This window comes from Peromyscus californicus, unplaced genomic scaffold (assembly GCF_007827085.1).
Source record: "Peromyscus californicus insignis strain IS unplaced genomic scaffold, ASM782708v3 Scaffold_21__1_contigs__length_65335640, whole genome shotgun sequence".
In the NCBI taxonomy this organism is placed as follows: domain Eukaryota; kingdom Metazoa; phylum Chordata; class Mammalia; order Rodentia; family Cricetidae; genus Peromyscus; species Peromyscus californicus.
Window position 1 is genome coordinate 13,575,655 of NW_026294514.1, and position 19,634 is coordinate 13,595,288.

The 19,634-nt window shown below is 42.4% G+C and overlaps 1 protein-coding gene across 1 annotated transcript in view; it reads left to right on the forward strand.

The window, feature by feature from the left end:
* The window catches only part of Bmpr2 (bone morphogenetic protein receptor type 2), a 137,457-nt gene extending 118,128 nt beyond the window's left edge, over nt 1-19,329 (forward strand). The window contains exons 11-13 of the mRNA XM_052749555.1: nt 1,767-1,939; nt 8,748-10,030; nt 11,768-19,329. Of these exons, the coding sequence (XP_052605515.1) occupies nt 1,767-1,939; nt 8,748-10,030; nt 11,768-12,018 (1,707 nt within the window). The 3' untranslated portion in view covers nt 12,019-19,329. The remainder of the gene's footprint in view (nt 1-1,766; nt 1,940-8,747; nt 10,031-11,767) is intronic.
* Nucleotides 19,330-19,634: the final 305 nt, after the last annotated feature.

Consider the following 19,634-nt stretch of genomic DNA (forward strand, 5'->3'; position numbering starts at 1 on the left):
TTGCAGAGCAAAACAAAAAAAATCTTAAGTATAATATTACATATACACACACCATGTAACACAATACAATAGATGGGTGTTTTATACACATTTTATACACCTGGTTCAATTCCCAGCACCTACATGGCAGCTCACAACTGTCTGTAACTCTAATTCCAGGGGATTTGGCATCCTCACACAGAGATACCTGTAGGCAAAACACCAATGTACACAAAATAAAGATAGATAAATCTTTTTAAAAGTCACCAAGATTAGCCAGGTGGTGATGTTGCACACCTTTAATCCCAGCACTCGGGAGGCAGAGCCAGGTGGATCTCTGTGAGTTCCAGGACAAGCTTCAAAGTTACACAGAGAAACCCTGTCTCGGAAAAAAGAAAAAGTTACCAAGATTGTGCTAACAAGAATTTTAGCCTAAATAGGCTTCTCAGATAAAATACTCATAGTAAATATTGCATGGTAAATACATACACACACACACGCACACGCACACGCACACGCACACGCACACACACACACACACACACATACACACTGAAATGTTCTTATTCACTTGAAGTTCAAATTGAACTTGGTATTCTGTATTTCCTTCGCCAGATTTGCCACCCTTAACCTATATATGTTTTTGAAGTAGAGTAAGTAAATATCAGAGCAAACAAAAAGCTTTTTTTAAAATGTGTGTTGGGGAGGGGTGTACACTGTGCGTGGGTGTGAATGTATTTGCGTGGGTGTGGGTATATGTGGAAGCCTGAGGTTGACATTGGGTCGTCTTCTGTCACTCTTTACCCTAATTTGAGGCAGGCTCTGTCATTTAACGTGGGATTGGTGCTGTGGCTAGTCTGGCTGGCCCCCTGCTCCAGGGATCCCCGTCTTTTCCTCCAGTATGCTGGGATTGCAGGTAGGCTGGCTTGCCCGTCGTCCAGCCTTTGTTTGCAACCTGAGGGTATAATCCCCAGTCCCCACGTGTGTGCTTTGCCCTGTGACCCATCTGTCCAACCCAGACGCAAAGCTTGAAGCTTAAAAAATCCTGGGGTGTGTGTGTGTGTGTGTGTGTGTGTAAGATAGATATGGCAAAATTGCATCTTATTTTTTAGTATGTTTTAAATTGCATTCATTTTGTGTGGGTGGTGTGCATGTGGGTGCACACGTTCTGTGGCGCCCGTGGAGGAAGAGAGGACGACCCGGCGCTCCCCTTCCGCCTTTACTCAGGCTCTGGTGGCCAAGCTTAGATCAGCAGGCGTGTGCAGCCAGTGACTTCACTCACAGAGCAGTCTCACAATGGCCCTGAAAACTGACTTTTGAAGTGCGCTATGAATCCGCACTCGTGGACCCCGGGCCTTGAGGAAACATGCTCCGCTATTGTAGTTGCTTAGTCCTTTGAGTAATTCTTCAAGGAGCTAAGTTGAAGCTTCCTTGTTTACTTACTCCTGAGCTTTGAGGGCCCTCATTTTTCACTTTTTTAGAAGAATATTTTAGTATATTTTTTAAAATATTAGTTTGGAGACTGTCATGGTGGCTGCCTTTAATCCAAGCACTAAGGGGCAGAAGCAGGTGGATCTCTGAGTTCGAGGCCAACCTGGATTATATAGGGAGTTCCAGGACAGCCAGGGTTACACAGAGAAAGCCTGTCTTAAAAAAAAAAAAAAAAACACCATACATACATACATACATACATATATATATAAACCTGATTTTCTTTGACATTTTAAATTAAAATCCTAAATACAGTTAAAAACAGCATGCTGTCTGATGTCTATTTTGTGTTATAGGCAGTAAGATCACTCAAGGAAACAATTGAAGACTGTTGGGACCAGGATGCAGAGGCTCGGCTCACTGCACAGTGTGCTGAGGAGAGAATGGCTGAGCTTATGATGATATGGGAGAGAAACAAGTCTGTGAGCCCAACAGTCAACCCAATGTCTACTGCCATGCAGAATGAACGGTAAGACCCTGGGGGTTTGCAGTTATCACATGCTGTTGGTAACCGAGACCACGGAAAGGACGGGAAATAAACACTAATAAATAAGCCTAATAGTGTGGTAGCTCATATAGTACAAGGGTGTCATTTTTCTTTCAATAGTCCAAGTCTTTTAAAAAATACATATTTTTTCTCTTTGTCATTATGTGTATGGAGGTGAGAGCAGGGATGTGCCCATGAGTTAAGGTGTCTGGGGGCATGAGATCCCTCTGGAGCTAGGATTTTAGGCGGTTGTGAGCTGTAGTGCTGTGAACTTATTCAGGTCCTCTACAAGAAGAATGTGTACTCTTAGCACTAAGCCTTCTCTCTAGCCCTCTGTTTCCATTCTTGTATGAAAATATTTATTTGGTATGAATACACGACAGAATCTGTAATTTTATATCTAAAGATACAGTTTTAAAGGACTCTTTGTTAGCTGGTCATGGTGGCACTCAGATCTCTTGAGTTTTAGGCCAGCCTGGTCTACAGAGCAAGTTCCAGGACAGCCAGGGCTATGCAGAGAAATCCTGTCTCAAAAATCCAAACGGGGAAGTAGGGGTAGAAATGAATGTGACTTAACCTTTAATGTTAAAGATAAAACATTTTCATAGTTGTAAAAAGTTTATAACTACTTCTACATATATTATGTGGTATGTCTTTTGTTTTTATTAGTGTTCTTTTATTTTTTAAAGCACGTAGAACTGTGCCTTTGCCCTCATATCTACTCCTGTTTCACTGGACACCAAGACTTTCAGACTGCCTCTCCAATACTCTTTCTTAAAGAATACAGTAATAATACTTCTTTCTACTCCACTGTGAATACTGACTCACGAGACATTTCCTTTGTTAGAACTCTAATTTTAGATCCTAAATAAAAAGGCCTTTTAGAGCTGAAGAGACAGCTCAATCACTGGCTGTTCTTGCAGAGGACCCAGGTTCAATTCCCAGCACCCACATGATAGCTCACTACCATCTAAAACCCCAGTTCCAGGGGCTTTAATGCTCCCTTCTGGCAGGCACATATGTGGTATGCAGACAAGATGCCCATACACTTAAAATAAAAATAAACATTCAAAAAAAAGAAGGAGGAGGAGGAGGAGGAGGAGGAGGAGGAGGAGGAGGAGGAGGAGGAGGAAGAAGAAGAAGAAGAAGAAGAAGAAGAAGAAGAAGAAGAAGAAGAAGAAGAAGAAGAAGAAGAAGAAGAAGAAGAAGAAGAAGAGTTCATGCATGGCTGGAGAGATGGCTCAGGGCTTAAGAACACTGGCTGCTCTTCCAGAGGTCCTGAGTTCAATTTCCAGCACCCACATGGTGGCTCACAACCATCTGTAATGAGATCTGGCGCCCTCTTCTGGTTGTGCAAGCATACATGCAGGCAGAACATTATACATTTATTTTTTTAAGACTTTTTAAAAAGAAATTAAGCCAGGCATGGTAGTTTATGCCTGTCATCTCAGAGCTTGGAGGCTGAGGCAGGAGATTTGCCAAAAGTCCAAGGGCAGCTTAGACTATATGATGAGTTCCAGGCCAGTCTGGGCTGCAGATTAAAACCCTGTCTCAAAAGTTGAAAAGCCAAAACATCCCTATAATTTGGCACTTGTAAGTAGATAAACTATATTTCTTGGTTCTGTGTTTGGGAGCAAAAATAACAACTTTAGTATTTTATCTAATACATATTTAAAAGTTTCAGAAAGATATCCAGGAAAATTATTACCAGGGGTCATAAAGATAAAAGTATACTTCATTCTTAAATCCCCCCCTGTTTTCTGTTCTCCTCTATAAGAACAATTTGTATTGTGTGTTGTTTGCACTATTTATAAACAGGTGGCATGAGCCTCAGCTGTATACCTTGCATATCACAAATCAAGCAAAGTAGAAAGAGACTAGCTGTTCTAAATAGACACCTCACTTGACAAGTATTAGAAAAGTCTTGTGCTTCCAACTTCCTTCTGTACTTCTGCTGCCCCATAATCTGTAAAACATGCAGTTTAAGCATCTGTCAGGAGTCTGATTTAGGGGCTAGTGAGATGGCTCAGCTCGAGCCGTGTTGCTCCTTCAGAAGACCCTGATTCAGTTCCTAACACCCACCCACATGGGGGTTCCTGACCATCTGTAACTCCCTCTTCTAACCTCTACAGGCACCACACACGAACATCGTGCACACATATAGAGTCAGCTGAAGCTCCTGCTTTAAATACGTTTGGATTCTTCCTGGCTGATAAAAAGAAACCCTGTGTCTCTCTTCATTTTCCCCCTTACGTTACTCACTTCTACTTGGGATGGCTCTTTTCCCCTCCAGTCTCTCCCAAGCTCCTCTTAAAGATACTTCATGCAGTAGTCTCTGTAGGCTCCATCTGACTGTGCCTTAGCCTCTCCATAGCTCCTTAGACTCCCTCTGTCGTTCCCTTGTAACACCTCTTTGCCTTCAGCTGACTCCCTGCTGGAATACTGTCATCTGTTAATGTTCCCAGTGTCTTGATCACTTCAGGAAGGCTGTCCCTGATGTTTTCTGTAATGAGATTTCAAATAATTATATAAAAGTCCAGAGCTGTCACTTCCCAGGAGTGATGGTGCCCATTGTCCTCAGTGACTGAAGAGCTGTCCTGAATTGTGGTTGGTTTTTTACTCTTGGAGGGCCCTCCACCCAGCTCCCAAATAAATACATAGAGCCTTATTCTTGCTTACCAATGCCCAGCCTTAGCTTGGCTTATTTCTAGCCAGCTTTTCTTAACTTAAATTGTCCTGTTCTCTTCAACTGTGTTTTGCCTCTGGACTTTTACCATTCTTTATTCTGTCTATCTTTCTTTCCTTCTTAGTCTGTGACTGGCTGGGTGGCTGAGTGACTGGCCCTGGTGTCCCCCTCTCCTCCTTTTCCCAATCCTTGCTCTCTTCCCTAGATTCTCTTCCTAGTCTCTCTCCTGCCAGCCCCGCCTAGTCTTTCTCCTGCCTAGCTATTGGCATTCAGCTCTTTGTTCTTTATCTAGTGTCGTCTTCTGCCTCATATCCCAGCTCCACAGCTTACACTGGAACTGGTCATATCCCAGCTCCACAGCTCACACTGGAACTGGCCATATCCCAGCTCACAGCTCACACTGGAACTGGTCATACCCCAGCTCCACAGCTCACACTGGAACTGGCCATACCCCAGCTCCACAGCTTACACTGGAACTGGTCATACCCCAGCTCCACAGCTCACACTGGAACTGGTCATACCCCAGCTCCACAGCTTACACTGGAACTGGTCATATCCCAGCTCCACAGCTCACACTGGAACTGGTCATATCCCAGCTCCACAGCTCACACTGGAACTGGTCATATCCCAGCTCCACAGCTCACACTGGAACTGGTCATACCCCAGCTCCACAGCTCACACTGGAACTGGTCATATCCCAGCTCCACAGCTCACACTGGAACTGGTCATATCCCAGCTCCACAGCTCACACTGGAACTGGTCATATCCCAGCTCCACAGCTCACACTGGAACTGGTCATATCCCAGCTCCACAGCTCACACTGGAACTGGCCATATCCCAGCTCCACAGCTCACACTGGAACTGGTCATACCCCAGCTCCACAGCTTACACTGGAACTGGTCATATCCCAGCTCCACAGCTCACACTGGAACTGGTCATATCCCAGCTCCACAGCTCACACTGGAACTGGTCATACCCCAGCTCCACAGCTCACACTGGAACTGGCCATACCCCAGCTCCACAGCTTACACTGGAACTGGTCATATCCCAGCTCCACAGCTTACACTGGAACTGGTCATACCCCAGCTCCACAGCTCACACTGGAACTGGCCATACCCCAGCTCCACAGCTTACACTGGAACTGGTCATACCCCAGCTCCACAGCTTACACTGGAACTGGTCATACCCCAGCTCCACAGCTCACACTGGAACTGGTCATACCCCAGCTCCACAGCTTACACTGGAACTGGTCATATCCCAGCTCCACAGCTTACACTGGAACTGGTCATATCCCAGCTCCACAGCTCACACTGGAACTGGTCATATCCCAGCTCCACAGCTCACACTGGAACTGGCCATATCCCAGCTCCACAGCTTACACTGGAACTGGCCATATCCCAGCTCCACAGCTTACACTGGAACTGGTCATACCCCAGCTCCACAGCTCACACTGGAACTGGCCATACCCCAGCTCCACAGCTCACACTGGAACTGGTCATATCCCAGCTCCACAGCTTACACTGGAACTGGTCATACCCCAGCTCCACAGCTCACACTGGAACTGGTCATATCCCAGCTCCACAGCTCACACTGGAACTGGTCATACCCCAGCTCCACAGCTCACACTGGAACTGGTCATATCCCAGCTCCACAGCTCACACTGGAACTGGCCATACCCCAGCTCCACAGCTCACACTGGAACTGGCCATACCCCAGCTCCACAGCTCACACTGGAACTGGTCATATCCCAGCTCCACAGCTTACACTGGAACTGGTCATACCCCAGCTCCACAGCTCACACTGGAACTGGCCATACCCCAGCTCCACAGCTTACACTGGAACTGGTCATATCCCAGCTCCACAGCTTACACTGGAACTGGTCATACCCCAGCTCCACAGCTTACACTGGAACTGGTCATACCCCAGCTCCACAGCTCACACTGGAACTGGCCATACCCCAGCTCCACAGCTTACACTGGAACTGGTCATACCCCAGCTCCACAGCTCACACTGGAACTGGTCATACCCCAGCTCCACAGCTTACACTGGAACTGGTCATACCCCAGCTCCACAGCTCACACTGGAACTGGTCATATCCCAGCTCCACAGCTCACACTGGAACTGGTCATATCCCAGCTCCACAGCTCACACTGGAACTGGTCATACCCCAGCTCCACAGCTTACACTGGAACTGGTCATATCCCAGCTCCACAGCTCACACTGGAACTGGTCATATCCCAGCTCCACAGCTTACACTGGAACTGGTCATATCCCAGCTCCACAGCTCACACTGGAACTGGCCATACCCCAGCTCCACAGCTCACACTGGAACTGGTCATACCCCAGCTCCACAGCTCACACTGGAACTGGTCATATCCCAGCTCCACAGCTCACACTGGAACTGGTCATACCCCAGCTCCACAGCTCACACTGGAACTGGTCATACCCCAGCTCCACAGCTCACACTGGAACTGGCCATACCCCAGCTCCACAGCTTACACTGGAACTGGTCATATCCCAGCTCCACAGCTTACACTGGAACTGGTCATACCCCAGCTCCACAGCTCACACTGGAACTGGTCATATCCCAGCTCCACAGCTCACACTGGAACTGGCCACCGCCAGGAGGTTGTTCTGTCGTTAGTCGTGCTCTTAAATGAGGATGCTTTGGAAAATGGACCAATTCTATGTTCTTTCATCACTTGGTTATTTGAACCTGGTTTATAACATATTGGTTGTGTATATACTATTGGAACTAGGGTTACAGGAATAAAAATAAATATACCCCATGGTTCCTATAGTTACGAAACAGTGTTAAGTATATGTATTATATTTTGTGGATATACATATTCATAAAGAATGTATTTGTTGATATAATAAAATTATAGGAGAGGTTTTTTTTTTAAGATTTATTTATTTATTATGTATACAGTGTTCTGTCTACATGTATGACAGCAGTCCAGAAGAGGGCACCAGATCTCATTAGAGATAGTTGTGAGCCACCATGTGGTTGCTGGGAACTAAACTCAGGACCTCTGGAAGAGCAGCCAGTGCTCTTAACCTCTGAGCCATCTCTCCAACCTGGAGAGATTTTTTAGAATTAACTCTTTTATGTATTTTTTGAGGTGGTTTTTGTTTGTTTTGTTTGTTTGTTTTTTGTTTGTTTAAGATAGAGTTTCTCTGTGTAGCTCTGCCTGTCCTGGATCTCACTCTGTAGACCATGCTGGCCTCATACTCACAGAGATCCGCCTGCTTCTGCTTCCAGAGTGCCAGGATTAAAGACATGTGCCACCATCACCTGGTTTGAGATTTTATTTTTATTTTATTTTATGTTTATGTATATGTGTGCTCCATATTCCTGCAGTGCCTGCCAAGGCCAGAAGATGGCATTGGGTCTCCAGGGACTGGGATTACGGGCATTTGTGAGCTGTCATGTAGGTGCTGGGAATCAGAGAGCAGCGGAGCCTCTTAACCACGGAGTCATCCCTCCAGCCCCTAAATTAACTCTTGTCAGCCAAAATGATGAGCATCCATAAAGATTCTATCTGGAACCACATGGATTTTTCACATAATCTTATAGATTTCATGTAAAAATCTCACAAAATTTGTATTCAACAAGCCACTAACACGTACTAGGATTTTGAAATAACCTCTTAAACGTGAGTCGAGAGTGAAATGGGGCTAGTGAGATGGCGTGGTGGTGAGATGCGTGAGTCGAGAGTGAAGTGGGGCTAGTGAGGTGGCGTGGTGGTGAGATGCGTGAGTCGAGAGTGAAGTGGGGCTAGTGAGGTGGCATGGTGGTGAGATGCGTGAGTCAAGAGTGAAATGGGGCTAGTGAGATGGCGTGGTGGTGAGATGCGGGTTTCTAAGCCTGACAACCTGGGTTCATTCCCGAGGCCCGCGTGTTGGAAGAGAACTGACTCCCACAAGTTGACCTCTGACCTCCACACGCACCCATAGGTACTAAATAAATAAGAGCAATAAAAGAATGAAAAGTGTAACATAAAAAGCAGTGGGACTTTGAAGTCTGTGGTGTTCACTTGGAGTAGACCGTTTGTCATAGTTTATGTTCTATGTCATGTCTTTATTTTTTCTTTCTTCAAGCAACCTGTCACACAATAGGCGTGTGCCAAAAATGGGGCCTTATCCAGATTATTCTTCTTCCTCATACATTGAAGACTCCATCCATCACACTGACAGCATTGTGAAGAATATTTCCTCTGAGCACTCGATGTCCAGCGCACCTTTGACCGCAGGAGAAAAGAACCGGAACTCCATTAACTACGAACGGCAGCAAGCACAAGCTCGAATCCCCAGCCCTGAGACAAGCGTCACCAGCCTGTCCACAAACACAACCACCACAAACACCACTGGCCTCACGCCAAGTACCGGCATGACCACCATATCTGAGATGCCATACCCAGACGAAACAAGTCTGCACGCCACAAATGTCGCACAGTCCCTAGGGCCCACCCCTGTCTGCTTACAGCTGACAGAAGAAGACTTGGAGACAAATAAGCTGGACCCAAAAGAAGTTGATAAGAACCTCAAGGAAAGCTCCGACGAGAACCTCATGGAGCATTCTCTTAAGCAGTTCAGTGGGCCAGACCCGTTGAGCAGTACGAGTTCTAGCTTGCTTTATCCACTCATAAAGCTTGCTGTGGAAGTGACTGGGCAGCAGGACTTCACACAGGCTGCAAATGGCCAAGCGTGTTTAATTCCCGATGTTCCGCCTGCTCAGATCTATCCTCTCCCCAAGCAACAGAACCTTCCTAAGAGACCTACAAGTTTGCCTTTGAACACCAAAAATTCAACAAAAGAACCCCGGCTAAAATTTGGCAACAAGCACAAATCAAACTTGAAACAAGTAGAAACTGGAGTTGCCAAGATGAATACAATCAATGCAGCAGAACCTCACGTGGTGACAGTCACTATGAATGGTGTGGCAGGTAGAAGCCACAGTGTTAATTCCCACGCTGCCACAACCCAGTATGCCAACGGGGCAGTGCCATCCGGCCAGGCAGCCAACGTAGTGGCGCATAGGGCTCAAGAAATGCTGCAGAATCAGTTCGTCGGTGAGGACACCCGGCTGAACATCAACTCCAGTCCTGATGAGCACGAGCCATTGCTGAGACGGGAGCAGCAAGCTGGCCGTGACGAGGGGGTTCTGGATCGCTTAGTAGACAGGAGGGAACGGCCGCTAGAAGGTGGCCGAACTAATTCCAATAACAACAACAGCAACGTCCCGTGTTCAGAGCAAGACGTACTTACACAGGGTGTTACAAGCACAGCTCCAGATCCTGGGCCGTCAAAGCCCAGAAGAGCACAGAGGCCCAATTCTCTGGATCTTTCAGCCACAAATATCCTGGATGGTGGCAGTATACAGAGTAAGTGGAGGGATCGTGGCGTGTCCTTAACCTTTATCACTTCCAGAGACAGAGTGACTGGGCCTGGGCAGTAATGGATTATTATAAAGTGGGGAAAATGGGCTTTGCTTTTCTTTCTTCTTTCTTTTCCTTTTGGTCATTGATAATTAAAAAAGCTACTATCACGATAGAAGAATTACCAACTTAATCTATGTTTTGCTTGATGGCTTCTTTATGATGTCGTTCACATGCTTGTTATGACAGATGAGATTAAACAATACTAGTGTCAGAGCATCAAGTAGCAACATTATGCCACTTTTACTTCTGAAACATTTGCTATCCATATTCATATGTTAATCTACATTTAGTTTTAACTTAATAAGTCTTTATTTGTATTTTATGTGTGTTTATTTCAGACAAGGTATATATAGCCCTGACTACCCTAGAACTTGCTATATAGACCAAGCTAGTCTTAAACTCACAGCATGCTGGGATTAAAGGCATGTGCCACCATACCCAGCTCTTAGTAAGTCATACAAGTCAAGAGAAGTTTCAGAAAACTAACGTTGTTCTCAGTTCCTTCATGTCATCTTTGCGTTGAGTCTCGTATACAGCAGAGCAGTGTGGTGGGGGGAACCTAGACAGATAAGCTGCTGCTTGGTTCCTGCCCTACTGGGATTCCAGCCCAAGACCGGAGAGCTCACCTTCAGAATCTCCTCACAGTCATTAGTACAGAAAATGATTTCTCTTTTTGTTTGCATTTATGAAAGAAGAAGAGTCATGTCTTATGCTTTCTTAAACTACAGAATGGGCTGAAAGAAGGTCTCAAAACAGTAAATCTAGCCCCTTTGCTGGACATGTAGCTCAGAGGTAGAACATTTGCCTACTATTCACAAGGCCCAGGTTTTCATTTCCAGCACCACAAAGAAAAGAAAGTCTAAGCCAGGCGGTGGTGTCACATGCCTTTAATCCCAGCACTCAGGAAGTAGAGGTAGGCAGATCTCGGAGTTTGATGAGGCCAGCCTGGTCTACAGAGTGAGCTCCAGGACAGCTAAGGCTACACAGAGAAACCCTGTTTGAAAATCAAAATTAATAATAATAATAATTATTATTATTATTATTATTATTATTATTATTTTGAGAAGCCAGGCGGGGTGGTGGCACATGTCTTTAATCCCAGCACTCGGGAGGCAGAGGCAGGCGGATCTCTGTGAGTTTGAGGCCAGCCTGGTCTACAGAGCAAAATCCAGGAAAGGTGCAAAGCTACACAGAGAAACTCTGTCTCGAAAAACCAAAAGAAAAAAAAAAGAATAATTTTGAATTTTCTCAGTTCCTGTGAGTTTTAGTTATTTTTTAAATTGTCTCAAAAATGAGTTGGTTGAATTTTGCTTAGAAAAACATTGCCGAGCATCACATATTTCAGGAAACGTCTATCATTCAATTCTACAGACTCTGGTTGGACCTTTATTTTCCCATCCAGTTTGGTTCGGTTTGGTTGGAGTCTTATGTAGCTCAGGCTGGCCTGTGTGGTAGCTGTGGAGTCAGTCGATGGCCTTGAGCTTCTGACACCCCTGCTTCCACTTCCAAAGTGCTAGGATTACAGATAAGCACCACTTGTTTGTGTGGTGCTGGGGGTGAGCTCAGGGCCTGCTGCGTGCCAGACAAGCACTCTGTCGACTGCCTTAGATGTCCAGCCCGCCCCTTCACTTCTGAGTACTGTCCTCCCCTAGAGCTCATGTCTTGTACTTTGATTTTCAGTAGGCGAGTCAACGCACGACGGCAAGTCAGGATCAGGTGAGAAGATCAAGAAGCGCGTGAAAACTCCGTACTCTCTTAAGCGGTGGCGCCCCTCCACCTGGGTCGTCTCCACTGAACCCCTGGACTGGGAGGTCAACAACAGCAGCAGTGACAGGGCCGTGCACTCTAAATCGAGCACTGCTGTGTACCTCGCAGAGGGGGGTACTGCCACAACCATGGTGTCTAAAGAGATGGGGATGAATTGTCTGTGAGGCGTTTTCAAGCTTACGGAGTCAAATTATTTTTTTGCATCATTTAAACGTGCAGAAGACATTTAAAAACAACTGCTTTACCCTGTCAGCACCCTCCCACTCATGCAACAGGACTTGCTTGAAATAGGTTCAGCTATGCAGAAATTTTAGCTTATGCTTCCATATTTTTTAATTTTGTTTTTTAAGTTTTGCACTTTTGTTTAGTCTTGCTAAAGTTATATTTGTCTGTTATGACCACATTATATGTGTGCATATCAAAAGTGGTCTCAAAATATTTTTTTAAGAAAAAAGCAAAAACAATGTATTGCTGATAATCAGTTTGGACCATTTTCTAAAGGTCATTAAAACAGAAGCAAACGAAGACAGGTTTGACTGCAGTGGTGTCTGGTATCCATGTTTTATTTCTGGGCACAAGCTAGTTTATATGTCGATGTGTTTTGAACATATTGTCTGTTGGACATTCTTCTCTCTCGTATTTTATTTGAATGTGCAATAGTCTTTAGACCACAAAGAAGCTTTCTCACTGGCTCTCTTCCTAGCAGGGCACACATCTTCCACAGTTGAAACGTTTCCTGTTCTTCGATAATATGAACAGTCTCTTGCTTTCTCCTTGGAGAGAATTCAGAGGCTCCAAGCAGGACTTCCCAAACCCTGTTCTGGAATGCCATTGTCTTTTAAACTCCAAACACGAAGTGTCTCCTTCCAGGCGTTTCAATAAGCATGTTGGTTCTGATTTTGGAAGTTCATGAGAGCGTAGAACAAAACAGAAGGAAGCAGATATTAGCCTTTCCATTTTATTTTTCTACGTGTGTTCACGTTCCATATTCATTTATTTAAGAAATACTTTTTATCAGAAAATTTATAGAGCCAAACTTACATGGAATTTTTAAGTAAGTAGATGGGCAGGGTGATAGAGTGTAGGAACTTTGATTTTCTGACCATCACAAATTAAATTTCATTTCCTGTTTATAATAACTTCAGAAAAAGTCATAGTTTTGAATTTATAGTATCTATTGTTTCCCAGCAAAGCCTGGCAGCTTTATGTGAAAACGGTTCCTCTTCCCATGACCTAAAACACTGTGTGGAAAGCTCAAGTCAACCAGCATGGCCAGTCCCCGGAAGAAGGGCTTGCTGCCAGACTGGAGACTGTCGGGCAGACTAAGGTTGACCCTCTGTCCTCTGCTAACTTTCTTTGCTGATCCTGTTTTCATGCTTTCTCCTTTTTACTGGCTTCACGTGCTCTCCACCTTGGAGCAGCATTTAGTATTCATGTTGTAGCCGAGCATGCCTTCTAGTGACGGCACTGGAAGTCACTGTCACCCTCCTTTGCTTCTTGTCACTAATGATCTCTGAAACAGGCTCTGTGTCTTTCAGAAAAGCACTTTCTGTCATTATGGGAATTTTCCCTAAACATTGTTTCCCGCCAGTTTGCAAACAAACTGTTCTCATGTTTTTACATTCTCAGAATCCTTAATATTCATTATCTAATTAAGTTTTACATTTTTGCAGGGGGAGATACAAAAGTTAAGTAGAAGTCTCCAAACTCCTGATTTTGGTCAGTTCTCATGTCTCAAACCCCATTTTCTCATCTGTAATCCTACACCCTTACCGTTTACTGAAGCCGGCCCACTTCCCCTTGTCCCAGAGCTGGTGACTTCTTGTCTGAGCCACCTTTACCTGCCATCTGCTCCGCTGCTCGGATGTGACAGCATTTAGAACATTTATTCAGCTGGATTGCTGACTATGGAGTTCTCAGTTCTTAGGATTAGGATTAGCTCATCGGTGCCCAGGATTCCCTTCTCCCTTTTGTGTTTTATTGGCCCTTCTGGTCGTTCAGATTGTTTTTGTTTTTTTTCGTGACAGGGTTTCCCTGTGTAGCCTTAGCTGTTTTGGATCTCGCTGTGCAGACCAGGCTAGCTTTGAACTTGGATTCTTAATATATATTTCTGTCTTCTGGCATACGGTTTCTTTCAGACAGTCACTATTTTCTAACTAAGTAACAAATAACTTGTGTCTTTCACTTATTTCTCTTGTCCAAATGGCTTTCAGATGCATTTCAGGATTTTTGTTTTTCAGTTGTGGGATGTTAAATCAGAGTAACTTATATCCCTTCCGTCTCTCGTCTGAAGCATTGAGAACAAACGACCTTGTGAGTCCAACTGTCTCTTCCAGTCAGAACACTGTCTGTCCTACAGGCTGCCATAGTTTGTATTGGGGGCAGTCAGCTGTGAATTCTCCAACAGTCTTTAATGATTAATACATTATAAAATGCTTTAAAAATTAATATGCCGGGGCTGGAGAGATGGCTCAGAGGTTAAGAGCACTGCTTGCTCTTCCAAAGGTCCTGAGTTCAATTCCCAGCAACCACATGGTGGCTCACAACCATCTGTAATGAGATCTGGTGCCCTCTTCTGGCCTGCAGGGATATGTGCAGATGGAAAGCTGTATACATAATAAATAAATAAATCTTTAAAAAAATTAATATGCCAAATTAAAAGAAACAAGTATAGTTTCCCATCTCATGCAGATATATTTAAAACAAATAATTCCTTTCACTGATATATGGTAACTGCTTGAAAAATAGGAAAGGTAGAAAGTAGAGGTCATTTTAATAAATTTTGAAAACCATACTACACAGTACACAAAAATCCCTTTAATAACTTCAATTACTTTTTAGCTTTATCTGATTCTTGAAGCTGACACTGAATTGACCACATTTCACATAAAAAAATTATTTTGAGGCCTTTTGAATAAAAGTCATTCAGTTCAAAAATATTTCCTTGGACAATAGTATAACCTTACTAGACATCAGAGTGTAGTGCTAGTCCCCTTAAGAAAGTGCCAGTTGTAGGGCTGGAGGGATGGCAAGGCGGTGAAGAGTGCTTGTTGCTCTTACAGAGGACCAGGTCCACTTCACAGCGGCTCTGTGGCAACTCACAGCTTCCCCTGCATCCAGTTTCCTCCCTTGGCCTCCACTGACGTACGCATAACACCCCCCACACACACCCACACACACAAACATACACATAATTAAAAAAATCTTAAAATCCTAATTGTATACCAGAACTAAGTAATGGAAAGAACTTGATTTGAATTATATATAGAATAAAATGATTTAAATTAAAACCTAAAAAGAAATGTAAATGTATAATTTGAAAAACACTGTAGAAATTTGTAAAAAGACATATACTGAAAACTGGCATGTACATACACTATTTTTTTCATCTTCAGAGTAATCATATTTTAATTCATACTCATATTTTACAGACGAGGAAACAAAAATTAAGAGAATTAATTTGTCCAAGTTTACCTGGGGTAAAATCCCAGGTCTGTTTCTGTACATCCCTTTCATCCACACCCATGGTTACATTCTTTATGGACGGATGTGTAATGAACTGACATTTTGTGCTCCAGCAGACTTTGTACTCCAGATTCCTTAATGATTTGAGAAGTTAGGTCAGCATAACAAAGTCTGTAATCACTGTTGCTTAAAAGACAATTACTAATTCAATACAAAATTCGACCTACATCTTAAAATCACTTCGCTTATCTCCTAATATTCTTACATTGCAAAACTAAAGGCAAAGTAAATTTTCAGAGAAAAGCGAAGGAAGCCATGGAAGCAGACTCCTAAAGTGATTCCATACTAGATTTGGAAACAGCAGTTAAATATACGTTTTCACTCTTCTTAACCCTTTGCCTCCATCTTTAAAATTTCTGCTTTAACAATGTTAGAAAAACTGTTAAGCCAGAGAACCAAGTAAGATGTAGAAAAAATACAAGATTATACCCTTTTTATAAGTCAGGTTGGTGTAGCTTCCTTCCATGTGTGTATTTGTTCCAGAAACGGTATGTTGGTTCTGGATGAGAAACCAGAGAAGGTACACTGGAGTAGTCAGTCGGTGGGAGGGAATTATCACAAATTTTGGCAGATCTTTTTATTTAAGATATTTTCAAGTTTGACTTCTAAATCCCAAAGGAATACCTGGTAGGCTGCAACTGTTATTCTGCACATTTAGTCTCTATTAACTAGTCATTTAAAATGGAAAAAAAATTCAATAAACGTTTGTTTCCTTTTTTTCATATTTATGGACATGAATATTTCATTGGGAGTCACTAGTATTTGATATTATATAATATTTTATACCATATTTTATAAGCCTATGTTGACTTAGTACTGGTCATGTGTATGACTATCCACAAGATTTTTTAAAAATATATGATTGCTTTATATCCCGAACTCCTTAAAAGATAGATTCTGAGTGCGTGCTAGTTGAGGTCCTAGACCGCCATTCTGGGAAGTGTGTAACACACCCGCAGGACCCCAGGAATCTCTTTTGGGCTATGATAATTTTCAGTATTCACACCCTTAACTACCAGTGGGCTGTGGTGCTTCTGTTTTCCAGGAGATAAAGTTGCATTTTAACTTTTTTTTAGATTATGAACTATGCAAACTTTGTCCAAAAACTACCTTACACGATCCCTTCCTAACCATGCTCGTTGGTTATGTGAGTCTAGCCGGCTACCTCCAGAGCGATGACGTACACAAAGGCTATTATCAAGAGGAGGGTCTCCACAGTGCCCACAGCAGCACAGGAGGGGCAGCAGCACCTGCTCTTCCTCTCGGAAAATCCCTCGTGGTTTGTGCTGTCTGTCTGTCCCTGCACTGTCTGACTGGCAGTTGTGTGTCAGGAAAGTTTCCTTCATGCCTCTTCCGTCTCTCTTGTTTGGTCTGAAGTGTCTCTCATCCCTGAGAGGGAAAAGAGAATAAATGGGCCTCCTCTCCAGCGCTCTTTAGTCGGCTTCCAGCTTCTCAGTTAACACTTCAGTTCATCACATAAAATCAGTCCCCTTCCTATAGGTCTTTTTCTCCTCAAATCTATTTTAATTACTTTATTTATATTTAAGAGCACATAAAATTCTATGTTATATTCAAATTAGTTGCTCCAGTTAATTTATAGCACAGTAGTTTGATAGAATTCAGAGTAAAGATGTTACCATTTGATTTGGATTTAATCATCAGACCACCCCAAAACCAGCACTTAATTTGTGTATTATCTACATTTACTATTGCATTGTATTTTATGATTTTATATCTGCACAGATATAACTAAAAAGCCATGCATATGTAATTGTGTATCATTTTCATTAAACTTTCACCTGTGTCGCAGTGAGTTTGAGTGTCACAATTGAGCCACAACTAATATTATACATGTTTCTTCATATCAAATACTGTATTAAACACTAAATGCAAAATAACCTTCAAAGCAGATCCTACAAAAATCAGGTATTATCCATGGATATTTCCGTCTTTTTGTCGACCACTTTTGAAATGCTTACCATTGTTTTTGCAGCATAGAGTGGGTGGACTAAAACAATTTTCATTTAACTTTTAAGTGGTTAAAGTTGGGTCTACATAGAGGGTAAATCTTTAAGATTTATCTCGTGGCATATAGGTTTGAAAGTAAATATTCGAGAAGCTGTACTGTATGTTAAAATTATGCCCCAAGTAAATCTATTGAATCTTTTTAAAAAACTCCAATTTATATTAGTACTATGATGTTTGAGGTGTTTCTAATGAACATTGTAAAGATACACATTCATTTGTAGAACTTAGTTTGCAGCCCACATTAAAATCTGGAGCAGGAAGAATCTTTAGAACTAAATTGCTTCATTAGGACGCCCAGTTTGTAACTGAATTTCACGAAAATTGACTGTACTTGAAGTTACAACTTGACTGTTTTTTCTTTTTAAAAGGTCCCCCCCCTTTTTTATTTGTATTTTCAATTTCAGAAATACCTTCCTGGTTTATAATCACTTTTAGACATAGTATTACTTAAAAACTCAGGGCCCCTTTTATCTGTTTGCACACTGAAAACGTTCAGTTGATGGCAAACAAGCAATTAGATCTAGTTGGATATTTAAAAGTGTTTGTTGCATAGTGATATGTCATCATATTATTTGACTTAATTCACATCAACATGATATTTGATTTCATTAATCATAAAAACTTGCCCAGTTCTGTAATTACTGAATAGAAGGAATGACTCAACTCATCGGCCACATGTTCCAGCAGATTTAAGCCTTGGCCTTAAAGCGCTGGCTTAAACACCTTCTGTTCTTGGTTGTGGTTGTACCTGACGGAACAAATGTTCATTTGGTTTTGTTTTTAATAACAGAGCTTAGGAAAGTAATTCTGAGATAGAATTTTCTTAAGAGATAATTAGCATTATAAAACTTTCTTCTAAAAGTGAGCTGATGACTAGCTTTAGTGATGGCTTGAGAAGGTGATCTATGGTAACCAGTTTTTCACACTGTCAGAGCCAAACAATTTTTCTTTAAGTCAGACAAACTTAAGCTCTAATTGGTCTGCTGTATATTTAACTCTTAGCAGTGGAGTTATTTGTGATCAGTCTCTTGTCTCAGGCTCCCTCCCTTGTTATCAGTCTTAAGTATATAAAAGAAACATTTGTGAGGATGTATAAGAGTAAGAAAAGTAATGACTAAAAAATGCAGTTCAAAGCAATTAGGTTTCAGCTTAATATTGAGTTGCTTGACTTCTGTGGCTTTTTTTTTTTTTCTTTCCTGGTAACATTTATTTATTTAAGCGATATTGTATGTTATGTCTTCATTTCTATAGAGATTGTATTGTATAAGTGTTTGTGTAAGCTGGAATCATCCTGAATTTTCTGTTGCTAATTTTTTCAAGTGAATTTACATGGATAACTGTAAAATACACTAACTCTTAGGGTGTGATAGCTGAAACGTGGAGATGTGTAGCTGCCGTGTTTTTTCTGAATGGACAGAAGAAACACTAGCTACCGAGTATTCATTTCTGAGGATGCCTTTTAGGAAAAGAAAGGCTGGCAGTGTTGGCCCTTCCTCAGAACCCTCTCGCTTGTTAACGGGTATCTTTTGTTGGTGTATTTTGTTCTTACATTGCAGATAGAATATCGTGTGTGAATTTATGAATAATTACTTTTCATTTATTTTGCTTTTGTATAAGCCATCTGAGACCTTGCTATGCTGTGTAAGTTGTGTTTGATGGAGCAGTGTGAGTATGAAATAAAGCAGATCACTTTCTTTTGTATTATCTATGGATGCCACTATGAACGCTGACATTAAGCCACTAAAGAGTTTTCTATGAATAAGTGTAAGTAAATGCTTTGATATATATAAACCTAAATAAAAAGATTGTATTGAGACAGAGACATTGGCAAAGGAAGTTTTAAGGCAGTTCTTTAGGTTTAAAAAGGCTTGCTGTAAAATGGTGCATTATTCCATTTATTAAAGATCATATTAATGACAACATTAATTTTTAAAAAGACTTATTTGTTTATGTATTTTGTGTGCATCGGTGTTTTGCCTGTGTGTATGTCTGTGTAAGGGTGTTGGATCCCCTGGAACTGGAGGTTGCAGGTGTTTGTGAGCTCCCATATGGGTGCTGGGAATTGAACCCGAGTCCTCTGGGAGAGCAGCTAGTGGTCTTAACTGCTGGGCCATCTCTCCAGCCCTGTAAGTATATATATATATATATATATATTTTTTTTTTTTTTTTTTTTTTTTTTTTGGTTTTTCGAGACAGGGTTTCTCTGTGTAGCTTTGCGCCTTTCCTG